The 17,330-nt window shown below is 48.5% G+C and overlaps 1 protein-coding gene across 1 annotated transcript; it reads right to left on the bottom strand.

Annotated features, from left to right (window-relative positions):
- Nucleotides 1-5,427: 5,427 nt before the first annotated feature.
- On the bottom strand, nt 5,428-17,236 carry CHRNB4 (cholinergic receptor nicotinic beta 4 subunit). The gene is made up of 6 exons (XM_056865690.1): nt 17,182-17,236; nt 11,251-11,396; nt 8,113-8,157; nt 7,898-8,007; nt 6,326-7,298; nt 5,428-5,568 (listed from the first exon to the last, which is right to left on the bottom strand). The coding sequence occupies exons 1-6, from the start codon at nt 17,234-17,236 to the stop codon at nt 5,428-5,430; spliced, it is 1,470 nt and encodes a 489-aa protein (XP_056721668.1).
- Between the last annotated feature and the right edge of the window lie 94 nt (nt 17,237-17,330).

Genomic DNA, 17,330 nt, shown 5'->3' with positions numbered 1-17,330 from the left:
AGGTCCAGTTTAATGAAAATGGGGATAATTGAATTGTGCGTGAAATGGATATTGACACGAGAAAGACTTTGAGTTTTCGCACGGCGTCCAAGGAAGCCCTCTGGAGCAGAGGGGGACCGTGGGACGCCGTTAATGAATTAGCTGACACCGGTACTAGATGCTGACGGGTTGATTGACTTGTTTTACGGGTAATGGGGGTGGAAGCTGGAATTATTAATTTATTTTACGGGTAATGGGTGTGAAAGTTGGGCAATGAAGAAATCTGGCAGGAAGAAAGATTCCTTTGAAATGTGGTGTTGGAGGAGAGTGCGATGGATACCGTGGACTGCCAAAAAGACAAATCAGTGGGTTCTAGATCAGATCAAACCTGAATCCTCCCTAGAAGCTAAAATGACTAAACTTTAGTTGTTGTACGTTGGTCACATCATGAGAAGAAAAGAGCCTCTGGGAAAGGCAATCATGCTAGGAAAAGCGGAAGGCAGCAGGGAAAGAGGAAGACCCAACATGAGATGGATTGAGTCAATCAAGGAAGAAGAAGAAGAAGAGTTGGTTTTTATATGCCGACTTTCTCCACCACTTAAGGAAGACTCCTATCTGCTTACAATCACCTTTTCTTCCCCACAACAGACACCCTGTGAGGTGAGTGGGGCGGAGAGAGCTGTGACTAGCCCAAGGTCACCCAGCTGGCTTCATGTGTAGGAGTGGGGAAACCAACCCAGTTCACCAGATTAGAGTCCACCCCTCATGCGGAGGAGCGGGGAATCGAACCCGGTTCTCCAGATCAGACTCCACCACTCCAAACCACCGCTCTTAGCCACTACCCCACGCTGGCTCTCAGTTTGCAAGACCTGAGCGAGGCTGTTAAGGATAGGGCATTTTGGAGGTTATTCATAGGGTCACCATAAGTCGGAAGTGACCTGATGGCATGTAACACACACAGAAGACAGAAGTTAGAGAAGATGGGGGTGGAGAAAGCTAAGCTGCTCCTGATGCTTTGGACCTGGGCTTCAGAGGGACCCGGGGGTCTAGCACTTTTTCAAAATGGCCACAGGCAGGGCACAAGTTTGCCAAAAAGCCACCGGATGCAGCTTGGAAACCCTAGCTTCTAATCGCCGAAGCTCAATATTGGCTGCTCAGCAGCCAGGGGAAAAGCACTTTGAATCATTCAGAAGTAAAGTTGCCGTGTACCGAGTTGGACTATCGATCCGCCTGAGAAGCCTCTGCTCGCTCTGGCGGCAGTCCCTGGCTCTCTGGCAAAGAAAGGTCTTCCCCAGTCTGCTCGCTGAGCTCTTTTCAGTGGTGATACCAGAGATAAAACAGGGACCATCTGCACGAAAAGCGTGCCCTCCGCTACTGAGCCAGGTCTTGGTCCATCCAGCTGAGAACTGTCCCCTCAAACTGGTGGCAACTCTCGTGCAGAGAAAGGGTCCCAAACCAGCGATTGAGATCCTTTGGGTCAGTGTCTGCCTTGGAGACTGCCCACAACGTAGGGTCCATCGACAAAGCCCTTGTGCTTGAGGGCACTTTCACACACACTGGATAATGCACTTTCAATCCACTTTAACGATTGCAAGTGGGTTTTGCGGTTTCACACAGTAAAATCTAGCTGCAAAGTGCGTTGAAAGTGGATTGTGAATGTGCATTATTTGGCATGTGTGAAAGCGCCCAATTTGTCGGGGAGCAACTTGAAAACTGTAATCATAGAATCATAGAGTTGGAAGGGACCACCAGGGTCATTTAGTCCAACCCCCTGCACAATGCAGGAAATTCGCAACTGCCTCCCCCCCACACACACCCCAGGGACCCCTACTCCATCCCCAGATGATGGCCAAGATGCCCTCCCTCTCATGAACTGCCTAAGTTCATAGAATCAGCATTGCTGACAAATGCCCATCTAGCCTCTGCTTAAAAACCTCCAGGGGAGGAGCACTTACCACCTCCCGAGGAAGCCTGTTCCACTGAGGAACCAGCAAACAGCGGGAGTTTTGTGCTTCCTAAATGCACACCGACTCTTCTGTTTGTGACCAGAACGTGTGGGGAGAAGCAGCTGTACCCTACCCCAGCACCACCACAGTTTTCACATCCTCTGTGACCCTATGGAGCTACTGTTGGCTCCACTGTGAAACTTGCACGCAGCCACGTCATAATGTGCTTTCCCCCCCAGCTGAGCAAACCAGCTCCGCTGGTCAGTCCGAGGATGTAAAAACAGCTGGGGTTGGGAAGATTAGACGCTAGGGGCTTCCAAACTGAATACTGTGACTTACAGGCAGCTGCCATTTTGAAAACAAAGCACTGGACCCCAGTGCCTTCTAGGTCTTGGTTAAAATTCCCAGGTTCAATCCCTGGCATCTCCAGTTAAAGGGACCAGGCAAGCAGGAGGTAGGTGGGGCTGAGAGCATTCAGAGAGAACTGTGACTAGCCCAAGGTCACCCAGCTGGCTTTGTGTGTAGGAGTGGGGAAACAAATCCAGTTCACCAGATCAGCCTCCACCACTCATGCGATGGAGTGGGGAATTGAACCCGGTTCTCCCGATCAGAGTCCACCGCTCTTAACCACTACACCACACTTGGATCATGGAGAGATGCATTTGGTTAGAATCAAAATAGACCAGAGGCTTGGAGATTCGTGGTCAGACGTTTCCAGCAATTAAAACGAACCCTAATTTACAACCCTGCAGGATTTAAGGGCAGGGAGTCCTCGGCACATCTGTTTTAAAGCAGCATCCGATTTTCTATGGTGCTTAATTACTTATCCGTTCACTCGTGGTCTCTTCCTTCTTCGATGTGGGGTAGATAGACTTGGGGATGCTTTAATTGCTGCATTTATCTCGACTGTGAAGGGTGCTTATTGCCGTTTAAAAAAAAAAATTCACTAGACCAACATCCTAACTGCAATGATGATGATTTTTTAAAAAAGAATAATCCCATTTGCTGCAAAAAAAAAGGAGAGAGTAATTAAAGCCTCTTTTCCTCCTCCGGGCGAAGCCTCCATTCAGGAACGCTGCGGCATTTGGCAGGGAGAATCGGAAACGTTTTAGAAGAGGCAAGAGTATTGAAAAGGGTCCGTGGCTGAGGAGGCCCTCCTTGCCCGTCCGCCCTTAGACTGGTGGCACCGCGATTGCGCTTTTGGGTTTTAAAAAATGTAAATCATTAAAATCATTAAATCATTAAAAAATCCGTAAATCAGGCCTGGAGAGGGTGGGGGGGGAAACAGTGCCAAAAAAAATATTGGAGCACACCCATGCCACTGTCCGGCTACTCTGCAAGAACGTTGTGAGCAGACTGGTCATTTCAGATGAAATGCCTGTGGCGGAACTGTCCTCTATAAGGTTGCTTCTCGCATTGACATGACGATTCAAGGGTTATGTGTGACGGGGAGTAACAGTTGATGGAAGCTTTATGCTTGATTGTTCACGTTCTTGATTGTTTATACCGCTTCTAAAGGAGGAGGAGGAGTTGGTATTTATATGCCCGCTTTCTCTACCACTTAAGGAAGAATCAAGTTGGCTTACAATCCCCTTCCCCTCCCCACAACAGACACCCTGTGAGGTAGGTGGGGCTGAGAGAGCTCAAAGAGAGCTGTTACCAGCCCAAGGTCTCCCAGCAGGCTTCATGTGGAGGAGTGGGGAATCGAACCCGGTTCTCCAGATTAGAGTCCACCGCTCTTAATCACTGCACTTAACCACTACACCACGCTGATGTTTGAATTCCTCTGGGTATTGTCCCAGTTGCTTCTGATTATCTCTTCCTTGCTTAAAAACAGTGAATAAACTCAAACTTGGGTTGTAAATCGCGTATTGGCGCCACGAAGCCCCTCCCCCTTAAAGAAAACGCATCCACTCCGGGAATATTTTAAATAAAATACCATTTTAATCGACAGTCCTTGTGCAGACAGCCAAGCCAGCATTTTACATCGATAAACCCCTCCCCCTTTTATAGAAAAGATCTTTAAAAAAAAGTTTTAATGAATGTAATAAAAACGTTAACACGGAACGTGCGACGCCCTTTTCCTGAAAATGCCAAACGAAGTTCCCCCGACCGACAGGGTGCGTCTCAATTAGCTGCTCGGATATTTTTTTGGCACTCCCATCCATAGAAATTCGTAAGAGCCGTTACTGGACCGCATTTGGGAAGTGATTAAGATCCATCTGCGTGGGCGGGTGTACGGGGGACCAGGGGTCAGCAGTGAGCGGTTTTAATATTTTCCCATCAGTTGTAGCACTAACCGTAAGCCTTTCGAAGGGTTCAAGCCTGGGGGTGGGAAATGGGTGTATCGTTCTGGGACTGCAGATCCAAGGGGGCTGGTCTGGTTCCATTGTCTGGTGTCTGTAGGGGCGCCAGCTCCAGTATGGGAAATACCTGGAGATTTTAGGGATGGAGCTGGAAGAGGGTGGGGTTTAAGGACATAAGAAAAGCCCTGCTGGATCAGACCCGGGCCCATCAAGTCCAGCAGTCTGTTCACACAGCGGCCAACCGGGTACCTCCAAGAAGCCCACAAGCAAGACGACTGCAGCAGCACCGTCCTGCCTGTGTTGCACCGCACCTAATAGGTATGCTCCTCTGATACTGGTCAGGAATAGGTGTGCATTATGACTAGTATCCATTTTGACTAGCAGCCATAAATAGCCCTCTCCTCCAGGAACATGTCCACTCTCCTCTTAAAGCCTTCCCAGTTGGCAGCTGTCACCACATCCTGGGGCAGGGCGTTCCACAGTTTAACTATGCGTTGTGTGAAGAAATATTCCCTTTTATCTGTTTTGGACCTCTCACCTTCCAGCTTCAGCAGATGATCCCGCATTCTGGGATTATGAGAGGGGGAGAAAAGCTTCTCCCTGTCCACTCTCTCCATACCATGCATAATTTTATAGACCTCTATCATGTCTCCCCTTAACCGCCTTCTTCCAAGCTAAACAGTCCTAAGCGTTTTAACCGCAACTCATAGGTTTGGGGAAGAACGGGACTTCAGTGGTGTATAATGCCATAGAGTCCCCCGCCCAAAGTGGCCATTTTCTCCAGGGAAACTGATCTCTGCCGCCTGGAGATCAGCTGTAATATTAGGAGATCTCCAGCGACCGCCTGGAGGTTGGTAACCCCAAATCCCTGTCATTCCATAAAGGCAATTGTTCGGTCAAGATTCACAGGCGATGCACTCATACCAATGGGTTGTGTACGTTTGGGGAGGTGGCGGGGCGCATATTACAAAATTGTACCGGGCCCAGAGAAATGGTGTTTGGGGTTTGCGGGGGTAAAAAGATATAAAGCCCACATTAAATAAGTAAATTAAATCAAATAATGATGCGGTATATTTTGTCGGTAGAAAATCTGAGCAATTTGAGCGACCGGACTCTGAAATGACATTTCTGGAACTTCAGGGCGCAACCCTCCAGGTGAGTAAACGCCATTGAGGCCGTTGTTGGATTCAGCCGTCTCACGGGGTCACGATAATGGTATGGTTTTGGAAAAGAGGCTGGAGGAACAACCCAACGGTCCCTAGAATGCAAACGACGACAAACACCCAGAGGAACAGTCTGTCCACCACCATGGCGACATATTTCCAATCTTCGACGACCTGGAAGGTGGGGAGAAAAAAGCCAATTCAATGAATTTAATAATGCATCAGTTGCATCAATGTTTTCATCTTGTTCCCTCAAGAGGTTTCTTGGTGCTTTCTCTGATTGGCTTTCGTGGAAACTCGTTCCGTTATTTTGCGCTACGATGAGGGAATCAATTTGAGGTGCCAAAGTTGGAAAGGTTTGAAGGGTTAGAGTTAGAGCAGTGGTTCCCAAACTTTTCGGGCCACCGCCCTCTTGGTTATAAAAACTCAACCCCACGTGCAGGGGAGGAGAGGGGTAATTTGAAAAAAAAAAATTGAAACACGGCCTGGCCGTATCCAGTTGTTTCCTGATGGCATCCCTTTAAAAATGTTATAAGGAATGTGTATAATAAAATAGATCAAATCAAGCCTGAACTGACCCTAGAAGCTAAAATGACTAAACTGAGGCTGTCGTATTTTGGTCACGTCATGAGACGACAAGAGTCACTGGAAAAGACAGTCATGCTAGGAAAAGCTGAGGGCAGCAGGAAAAGAAAAAGACCCAACAAGAGATGGACTGACTCAATAAGGGAGGCCACAGCCTTCAATTTGCAAGATCTGAGCAAGGTGTCAAAGAAGGGACATTTTGGAGGACTTTCATTCATAGGGTCACCATGAGTCGGAAGCGACTTGACGGCACTTAACACACACACATAATAAACGAAAATAACAATATAATAATATAATAAAATAATTCTTTAAAACCCCGGAAGAGTTTTCCCTGGTTACTTACGCTCTCGTTATTGTCCTCGCTCCTCATGTGGTCAGCGATGAAACTGACGCCATCGATAGCCTCTTGGACTTCGGGGGAAAACTTAGCCGAGGATCTCAGCCGGACGTCCTGATGGCTGCCAACGTGGTCGGGGTTCTCTGTAAGTTTCAAGTCATATTTTTTGGCCGAGGCCGTGTTCACAAAGTAGGTCGAGCCCTTGTATAGGTCGGACAGGTCGGTGCAGACAGACTCCGTTTTAGCTTTCTTCCGGTTGTACAGCCTCTGCCTCGCCGAGTTGTTCTCCGGGCGCTGCATGAACAGAAAGTTTGGCAGTTTCTCGAGGAAGACCACCTTCACCCAGGGCGGCATGGCGTGGGTGCTGGGGGACCGGTGGTGGACGTTCAGTACGCAGACGCTGGTGACGATCGAGAACGTCACCAGGACCATTGTAAACATCAGATACTTCCCAATCAGCGGGACGTCCAGTGACGTCGGTGGGACGATTTTGGAAATCAGCAGCAAGAACACAGTCAAAGCGAGCAATACCGAGATGCACAAGGTCATTTTCTCCCCGCAGTCTGAAGGCAGGTAGAACACCAGGATGGCGAGGGATGTTATAAGCACGCACGGTATTATGAGGTTAATAGTATAAAAAAGGGGCTTCCTTTTAATGATGAAGTCATAGGTCACGTCCACGTAATTGGGGTCCAGGGCATTCACAGTTCTTCGCCCCGGGAGCGCCACAATATCCCATTCCCCGCTCGGCGTGAAATCGTCCATGCTGGCTGTGCCCGTTTTGAGAACCATGTCGATTTCCGTGTGGTCGTAAGTCCACGACCGGAACTTCAAGGTGCAGTTTTGTTGGTCAAACGGGAAATGTTTCACTTCGATCTTGCAGGCGCTCTTGTAGATGGCGGGGGGCAGCCAGAAAATGCTTCCGTTGTTCTTTACGATCACGTTGGTGTACACGGAGACTTCGTACGTGCCATCGGCACTAAAGAAACCGAGGGGAAGAAAAGGCAGTTAGGAAAGAAGAGGCCGGCCTGGGTTGCAAAGCAAAGGTCTGTTTGTTTCACTTATGGTATCTGGTACAAAATGGATTTTGGCCATATCTTACTCTACTATTGTTCCATGGCAGTATAGAGCTCTGTTATCTATTTCAAAATCTAGTTCCTCAGACTTCCTCGTTTTCATTTTCTTAAATGAAGTCACCAGCCCTTTGCATTGTGGAGATATATGGGGAAATATGTTGTTGGGTTTTGTCCTGTCGCTTGGAAAGGAATGGCGAATGGGATCTGCCAGATTCTTGGAGCATGACCTCTCAACCAAGAATTTCAAACACGACCATGCAGTGATTTCTCCACATATCAGGTAAAGGAAACAGAACCTATCAGGTGGTACTTCAAATGGCGAAGACTACTGTTTATGTGCTGATATTGCACTGTGGCATATGCATGTAGATGATTCTTTACCCCTCTTTGCATGCCTGCTTGTTTCCATAAAATAATGGACCTTTGGGGCCTTTGTCTGTTCCGAGAATCACTCGTATAATTCACGCAGCACAACAGTGCAAGGTAAACAGGCACAACTTACTTATTGTAAAGCACAATGTCCGGTAGCCAAACTTTTTTAGCGGGTATCCTTAGCTTATTTATGCCTTCGTAGTCAGAAGGTTCCCAAGCCAAGCGGTAGTCAGTCCATTCCTTAAAAAGAAAAAAAAGGGGGGGGGATGCAGAATCACCAAGTATATTTATATGGTTGAAGCCGTGCGTGCCAACACGTCTGCGTTGGCCTGTTGGACCGTTTACCTGATTAAGCCAGACGTTGGTGGTCATGATCTGCTCGCGTTCATTCTGAAAGGAGAGAAAGGTACAGATTCCTGTGTAGTAACCAAAATTTTATTTGGATTCAATGGCAAAAAAGGGGGGCAAACCTTGCGGCCGCTACCCATCATTTGAAATGCAGGCTGATCGATGCCTTTTTATGAAAACATCCACATAGCATGGAACGGGCCCCTCTCCACCCAGGGCCTGCAGCAGAGCTTGCCAACGGTCTAGCAATCCCAGTTGGGTTGCCAACCTCCAGGTACTAGCTGGAGATCTCCTGCCGTTACAACTGATCTCCAGCCGATAGAGATCTGTTCCCCTGGAGAAAATGACAGCACTGGCAATTGGACTCTGGCACTGAAGCCCCTCTCCAAACCCTGCCCTCTTCAAGCTCCACCACCGGTAGCAAAGAGGGACCTGGCAATCCTAAATCCCAGGAAGGTCCTATTTCCCCCCCTCTCTCTTCTGTTGCAGATATTTATATCCCCGGTGAGGCCAGGGTCCCCTGGGTCTAAGTGGCCAGTGATTTTACCAGGTAAACCTAAAGCTAATTCTTGGTGCGTTTTAAATTGCTAAAAGGGACCGAGCAGCTTCAAGGAAAGCTGGGAGATAAACTACCCCCAAAATTACATTAGAGTGTTTTCTGCCCACAAGAGGAGCCTGCCTCAAGGCTGTTTTGCTAGACAGTAGTGGTGGGGGGGAAGCTCTTAGGCCTTTTGAAACTTAGAAATCAAGCAAATTAATGGACAAGCCATAGCCCTGAAGTGATCAGCCTTGGCAGCTCTTCCTCACTGGGGAACAACAAGATAATACTCTCCAACCGCTTTTGGAGAGAAGGAAGGAAGGAAGGGAGACAGAATTGGATCAGGCATGGGGGAGTAACCAGTGAACTCTGGAACCTGCTGGAAAGCCAGCGTAGTGGTTATGAGGGTCCAAGGGATGAGGATTCAAACCCCTACTCGGCCATAAAGCTTGCTGAGTAGTGTTGGGCCAGTCCCTCTTGGCTTAGTCCACCTCGCAGGGTTGTTGTGAGGACAAAAACAGGAAAGGGAGAATAGGGTTGCCAACTCTGGGTAGGGAAATGCCTGGGGATTTTGGGGCTGGAGCCTGGGGACAGGGTTTGGGGTGGGGAGGGACTCGCGTTCATTTTGAAAGGAGAGAAAGATAGATTGCTTGTAACAAATATTATAAACAAAACACACATGATCAGAAAAATAACAGCATCAGCCAAAAGTGGAAGTCAGGAGGAAAAATGGGGCCCGACCTCACAAATGCAAAACTGAAGGCAGCCTTAACCTGCCCCCCCTCCCCAAAGGGAGACAAGAAGGGAACAACAAACCCCTTCAAGGCAGCCATGGTAATTTTCAGCTGTGCTGTTGGGCAGGAGCTAAATTGGCCATGACATTGAATTTCCCCTCTTGCAAACAGGTTCAAAGCCCTTTCAGCGAAGTAGCTCAAGGCAGCCCAGGTTTTCTGGAGCAGATAAAGGCGGAAAGGTAATGGAGCGATTCTTTGGCGAAGACGGTGAGAGCTGGCCAGGCTAAAGGCAAATCTACGATGCGCGGATTAAAAAAAAGCCCGCATGAGGTTCAGACACCCCCAGGTAAATCAACAAAAGAGGGTTAAGACTCAGATTGTGTTGTTCCTTACAATCTTTACAAATCCTAATGACTGTAGTCTCATCTAGGGGAAGGGCCATAGGTCAGTGGTAGAGCATCTGCTTGGCATGCAGAAGGTCCCGGGTTCAATCCCCGGCATCTCCAGTTAAAGGGACCGGGCAAGTAGGTGATGTGAAAGACCTCCGCCTGAGACCCTGGAGAGCCGCTGCCGGTCTGAGTAGGCAATACTGACTTTGATGGACCAAGGGTCTGATTCAGTACAAGGCAGTTTCACGTGTCCTGCATCCACTGATTCTATTTATTTCCAAAAGTTGAGCTTGTACTTCCAATCTGGTTGTTTTCGGCTGCAGTTTGGGGAGGACTGCTGGACTGGGAAGGCACTCTTTCGTGTCCACTGGGCAGGGACCCGTTCATACCGTTTTGTCCGCTGTGGGTGGGAGCGCCTCTCTAGAGTCTCAAGCTGGGCATGGGCTTTCCCAGACAGTGGTTACCAGGAGATCCTTTTAGTTGGAGATGCTGGGGATGGAAGTGAACGCCTTCTGCATGTGAAGCAGGGGACTCTGCCACAGACGCTTTAGTATTCATTTAGAAAACTTATATGCTGCCTCTCTACAGGCATGCTCAGGACAAATCACAAGGAAACAGAAAGCAATGTGATAAAGTCATCAAAACAACTGTAAAAATAATGGGTATGAAAACAAGCCAAGAGTTTGCACACATACACCAAGACAACGTCAGACACTGAGCAGGCTAGAGGTAGATGTGAGTCCTGTATAATCTTAGAGATAGGGTTGCCAACCTCCAGGGGATGGCTGGAGAGCTCCTGCTATTACCACTGATCTCCAGCCAATTGAGGTCAGTTCCCCTGGAGAAAATGGCCACTTTGGCGATTGGGCTCCTTGGCATCGAAGCCCCTCCCCTCCTCAAACCCCGCCCTCCTCAGGCTCCGCCCCAAAAACCTCTGAAGCTCATACCCTGAAAATCTCGTTGGACTAGGGTTGCCAACCTCCAGGTACTAGCTGGAGATCTCCCTCTATTACAACTGATCTCCAGCCGATAGAGATCAGTTTCCCTGGAGAAAATGGCCGCTTTGGCAATTGGACTCTATGGCATTGAAGTCCCCTCTCCAAACCCCGCCCTCCTCGGACTCTGCCCCAAAAACCTCCTGCCGGTGGCAAAGAGGGACCTGGCAACCCTATGTTGGTCTCTAAGGTGCTTTTTGTTGCCATCTTTGGGCATGGAGTAGGGGTCACTGGGGGTGTGGGGGAGGAGGTGGTTGTGGATTTCCTGCATTGTGCAGGGGGTTGGACTAGATGACATCTTTGGGCATGGAGTAGGGGTCACTGGGGGTGTGGGGGAGGAGGTGGTTGTGGATTTCCTGCATTGTGCAGGGGGTTGGACTAGATGACCCTGGCGGTCCCTTCCAACTCTGTGATTCTATGGCAACCAAATGCACACCTCATGCCCAGTCGGCTAGAAAGGAAGCCTTATTCAGACTTACCACATTTATGAGCTGGGCCAGGGACACTTGGAGCTCTATCACCACCAACTGCGAGGAGTTGAAGGCCGGGCGAATTAAGTTGTTATAGCGCGAGCTGTTCAAGAGGTGGTTCATGAGCCTCTCTTCAGCATCTGCCGTCTCGCTACCTGTAAAGGCATGAACGGTCAAGGTCACAAAACGGAGGCAGGATTCTGTGGTTCCTGTTATGGGGGCTGGATCACCCAGGTTGTGTTCTGCTGATGCAAAACTGGTCCACCGGCGGAATAGAACTTCCCCACCTCTGGTTGAGCTAGGGTTGCCGGGTCCCCCCTCTCCTCCGGCAGGAGGTTTCTGGGGGCTGAGTTGAGGGAAAGATCCCGCGCACGGCCGCGATAGCATCACATCCGGTTTGCACCCGGAGGTTTGAGTGGTAAAAGGCCCGTTGCGATGCGGCGCTTCCAGGTGTAAACCAGAAGTGGCATGGTGCGGTGGGAAGGCGCGCATGCATGCATTGCCCGCCGATCCTCAGCTGGTCTGCAGGGAGCCAGGCAGATTGGCGGGGGTTTGCCCGCCACCACCTGGCACTTGGCAACCCTAGGTTGAGCCCCACAAAACGTTCTGGGGGCGAAACACCCGATGAGGAATTAGCAAAGATTGTGCATAAGCAGCTGCGAAAAATGACCTTTGGATCCAACCCCTGGAAATTTCGGGGAGGGAAGTTAGTTTAAAATCCCGACAATTCTTGCCTGTAGCTCAATGGTTAAATAGAGCACAGTCTAATATAAAGAGGCTGGCGGCTTGCATTCAAGAAGGAAGGCAAAAATATGGAATGCTTCATTTTTATTTACAAAATGTGTATCCCGCCTTTCTGCCCTCGTGAGGCTAACAGTTTAAAACTTACAAGCTAAAAATCACATTTTTAAAACCGTTAAAATCAACCCCCTCTCCAGCACACATCATTAAAACAAGAAAAAAAGAGTTAAAATACATTCAAATCTAGCGTTCAAATTTACATTAAGTGAAAAGTTTACCAGTATGTCAGCGGGCGAGCCAAGATAAGTGAGCCGCTCCTGTTGAGGTCTGGTAGCCCGCTTGCCCCACCAAAAACGTGTGAATTATTTACACGTCCCCATGTTCGACAAAGCGCACTTTCATGCTTAAATGTCTTATAAATGACATTGGTTAATGTCTCACACCACGGCGCTCCAGAACACCATGATTTATGTATGGTGAGCTTGCAAGCCCCTCGGTATGCAGATGAAATATTAAATAGAGGCATGTCAGTGATACGTTAACAACCTGACACACATGTACAAACTCAGTGACCGTAAGCAAAAAACCCAATCGAAGCGGTTTGAAATTGCCTCAATAGTTTCCTTCTTGAGATTTTACACACCGTTCCACACAGAGCCACGCTGCAGGTGCGTAGAAAGGTTTTATGATACCAACGGACTTTGCTAAAAGTCGGCCTGAAGGGGAATTTCCGCCGTGTTGGTATGCAGTAGAGCTCGAGTTGCCGACCTCCAGGTACTAGCTGGAGATCTCCTGCTATGACAGCTGATCTCCAGCCAATAGAGATCAGGTCCCCTGGAGAAAGTGGCCGCTTTGGCAATTGGACTCTATGGCATTGAAGTCCCTCCTGTTCCTGGAGGTTGGCAACCGTGAGGAGGAGGTAGGATCATAGAACATAAGAAAGGCCCTACTGGATCAGACCAAGGCCCATCAAGTCCAGCAGTCTGTTCACACAGTGGCCAACCAGGTGCCTCTAGGAAGCCCACAAACAAGATGACTGCAGCAGCACCATCCTGCCTGCATTCCCCAACACCTAATATAATAGGCATGCTCCTCTGTTACTCGAGAGAATAGCTATGCATCATGACTAGTATCCATTTTAACTAATAGCCATGAATACCCCTCTCCTCCGTGAACATCGCCACTCCCCTCTTCAAGCCTTCTAAGTTGGCAGCCATCACCACATCCTGGGGCAGGGAGTCCCACCATTTAACTATGCGTTGTGTGAAAAAAATACTTCCTTTTATCTGTTTTGAATCTCTCACCCTCCAGCTTCAACAGATGCCCCCGTGTTCTAGTATTATGGGAGAGGGAGAAAAGCTTCTCCCTGTCCACTCTCTCCAAACCATGCATCATTTTATAGACCTCTGTCATGTCACCCCTTAGCCGCCTTCTTTCCAAGCTAAACAGCCCTGAGTGTCTTAACTGCTCCCCATAGGACAGTTGCTCTAGTCCCCTAATCATTTTGGTTGCTCAAAACGGACAAGTTGGAAATAAGTGTCTTGTTGTTGGATTAGGTCAGATTACCCCCAGGCTCTTTTTGCAAATAAATAGTTCCTAGTTATGTACAGCAGGATCTTATTTCTGCTGAGTTCTGCTCACAACAAAATATTGGCCTCTTCTGAAGATACAGCAGTTCTATTACTGTGAAAGGAAGCCAGGCCTGAGAAGCTTGCGTTGCGACGTTCTGCGGTAAAAAATACATCTTCAGTATTTGCTCCTGTTATCGATCTGTTCAAATTCCTGGCCTACCCTGTCCTCCCTAGGATCAAGCCAGAAACAATATTTCAGAACAAGTAATCAAAGAAAGTGAGAGGAACCATAAAAACAGGATCTGGCTTCACTTCTGGAACCTGGGTTTCGGCGTTCGTTGTTTCTTGTTAGCTAGAATGTCCCCAAAATTAAAGACCAAGTTAAATTTTGCACACAGATGCCTGTAACATAAGCCCAAAAGGACGGGGAATTGAAATGAACAAGTAATAAAGGGTGTGCGTGTGTATATATATATAAACTGCCATCTAGTCACTGAAGGCTTATCGTGACCCCAAAGGGTTTGCAAGGCAAGAGATGTTCAGAGGTGGTTTGCCATTGCTTGGCTCTGTGTGGCAACCCTGGACTTCCTTGGTGGTCTCCCTTCCAAGTACTAACCAGGGTCAGCCGTGCTTAGCTTCCAAGACCTGTTGAGATTGGGCTAGCCACCTAGGTCAGGGCAAGAGAGGAACAGATGTGGTGTGCCATTGCTTGGCTCTGTGTAGCAACCCTGGACAACTTTGGCGGTCACCCATGCAAGTACTAACCAGGGCCAACCCTGCTTAGCTTCCAAGACCTGTTGAGATTGGGCTAGCCACCTAGGTCAGGGCAAGAGAGGAACAGATGTGATGTGCCATTGCTTGGCTCTGTGTAGCAACCCTGGACATCTTTGGCGGTCACCCATGCAAGTACTAACCAGGGCCAACCCTGCTTAGCTTCCACGATCTGATGAGGCTAATCACCTAGGTTAGGGCGAGAGACAAGCAGAGGTGGTTTGCCATTGCCTGCCTCTGTGTAGCAACCCTGGACACCCTTGGTGGTCTCCCATCCAAGGATTAACCAGGGCCGACCCTGCTTAACTTCCCATGAGATCGGGCTAGCTTGGGTCCCCGCCCCCCCAAGCTGCCCAACCGTTTCACACTCCCTTCTCCACTTCAAGAGCCCACAAGGTGGTAAGCTCTCCTTCCCTGGAGGTTTTTAAAAAGAGGTTAGATGGCCATCTGTCAGCAGTGCTGATTCTGTGACCTTAGGCAGATGATGAGAGGCAGGCCATCTTGGCCATCTTCTGGTCACTAGGGGTGTGGAGGGGGGAGGTAGTTGTGAATTTCCTGCATTGTGCAGGGGGTTGGACTTGATGGCCCTGGTGGTCCCTTCCAACTCTATGATTCTATTATTCTAACCATGTTAACCCTCTTTCCTGGTATCTCCCCTCTATTCCAAATAACCCCCACAGCCTCTCAGCCCTGTTCCCATCAATCTCTTTTGGACTTCCAGCAATACCCTAAGTTCTGTTTGACGCTGCAGATTCAGTTTCCTCTTCAGCGTTGAGAAATACCCCTGCATTTGTGTGTGATTGGGGATTATACTCATGATGCCTTCTTTCACCTATGCCTCGGTCTTATTTAGACGGCGTTTGGTCTTTGCGCCTGCCCTGCATTGCACGCGCATGTGCGAATGCTGCTCATGCTGGTCAGCAAGCAGGTTTAGATGCCTCTTCTCATTTTGTGGCCAGTATGGGTGAGCCACTAGATGTCAGCAGTATGTAGGTTGGAATATATAGATATATATTAGATTGGAGCATCTGTGGTGTCCAGGATTTCGTTTTGTGCCAAAATCAGTGTTATGCTCCATTGCCTGTTCATTAAATTAAACATCGAGCCCGTTGCATGCTGAAAACTGCAACCAAACCTTTGGCAGGTTGTCAGTTTGCAGAGTGTTGCGGGAGCCCCTTAATTTTATTAATAAATGCTAACCGGTTCATTTTTGCCACAGCAGATTTTTCAACTTTTCATTTTTCGGGAACATTGGACATCCACGGAACCCCGATAACCGTTCTGTCTTTCTTTTTTAAATCGCCAGTTGGCATGTAATTTGTGACTCATTTCTCCTGCGGTCCTTGCCTTTCTGCGGCAGCTCCGTAGCCCCTTCAATCGATGCTCCTCATTATTATCTAACAATTTGAAAGAAATTACGGCCCTGTTTGCTGCAGCCGCGGACCAATTTGCAAATGGGACGACCCGAGTATTTGGTGGATTTCTTCATGGGTGGCGTCTAGCCAACAGATTAGCAGACTCTGCAAAACGGCAAAGCTCCACTAACTTTTCTCTTTCCCCGACTTTATTTTTGATAAGGCTGATATGCATTTTACACATGTCCTGCTTCTCCACGCAATCTGACCCTTTATGCTATCACAGTTTCCCTGGGAGCCCTTGCTGCATATTCCAATTTTCCACCCCAACGTCAGCGAACGGAATTTAGGATGCTCCGGCGTCTTAAATTATTGAATGCTTTTGTTATTACTTCTCAGAAGGCTCTATAGAAACCATGATTTATTTATATTGCCTAAATAATTGCCATGCTCTGCTGCACTCTGAAAATACCATCTCGACGTACACTCTGAGATGAGTACGTTCTGATGGATCTGAATTTTAATCTGTCTTGAAGTCCAACAAAAAAATAAAAAGACAACCCAGGAAGATGGAGGGAAATATTAAAAAGTTGACTTTATAGCGCATTATCTTTTTTTCCCCTCCTTGGCCTCCGTTCTGCCTCCGATCAGCATGAAGTGTTTTCAAGTGTCAAAGAATATATCAGATCAGCAAGATACCTCTTGAGTTATTGAACCGTTAGTGGCTTGAAGTGGGGGATGGCCTTTTGGGGAAGGACGGCTGGAGCCGCAGCCTAGTTAAGCCGGAACGGTTGCGTTTAAGCCGATTCAGTCCCATTGGCTTCCGCGTAACTAAACTTGGAAAGGCTGCACACTAGGGTACCAGACAGCACAGCTCAACAAAAAATGCAGGAAACACTGTATGAATATGCAGGGGGGGATGGCAAAAAGAACTGCCTTTGCTTCAGATAATTTTCTCCTCTCTTTGCCTGTTCCGATCACACTTCAAAAACAGTCAATGCCCCAAACGAAAGGACTGCTCTCGAGCACACCATGCTAATTTCTGGCACTGCCATAAAAGTGCCTGAAAACTAACAGATGTGCTTCGATAATTGTCGACCTGTTTGTAAAGGCCTGTGGCGACGTGCAAATAAGACTCGTTCATTCGTGTTATCATTCCCCTCTTGGTCCAGATCGGCCGCAATTGCTGATCCATCAGTGGGCATCCTAGTGGGGGATGTGTGGTACCAGACAGGGTACCAGTCTTTTGCGACCTAGGTTTCCCATTCAAGTTCAGTATAGATTCTGTTGAGTGGCCAAGAATACTGCAGGGGGGACTAAAACTACACTTAAAAATGTCATTTCAACTTGCGAGCAATTTTTTTTTTTTTTAAAGGAACAGCCCTGGTTGGAACTTGGAGACCCTGTCGCTCGGCGTTTGCTCTCCACCCCCCCCACCCAACCCTTGCACAAGTGCCTTTCCAAGCTTAGCATCCTTCCCAGGAAAGAAAAGACCCACTCACCGTTAATGCAGGAGGCCACCACAGCAAAGAAAAAGAGCCGGCTTGCATTCCTCATGGCAGTGAGCGAAGGAGGCGAGCGACCGTTCTCAGGGAGCCGGAGATGGGACTCAGGGTAGCAGGAGCAGGGGGGACGGAGCACGACCGAGCTT

The sequence above is a fragment of the Euleptes europaea genome, chromosome 20 (assembly GCF_029931775.1).
Source record: "Euleptes europaea isolate rEulEur1 chromosome 20, rEulEur1.hap1, whole genome shotgun sequence".
Taxonomy (NCBI): domain Eukaryota; kingdom Metazoa; phylum Chordata; class Lepidosauria; order Squamata; family Sphaerodactylidae; genus Euleptes; species Euleptes europaea.
This window is presented reverse-complemented; position numbering and strand designations above follow the sequence as displayed.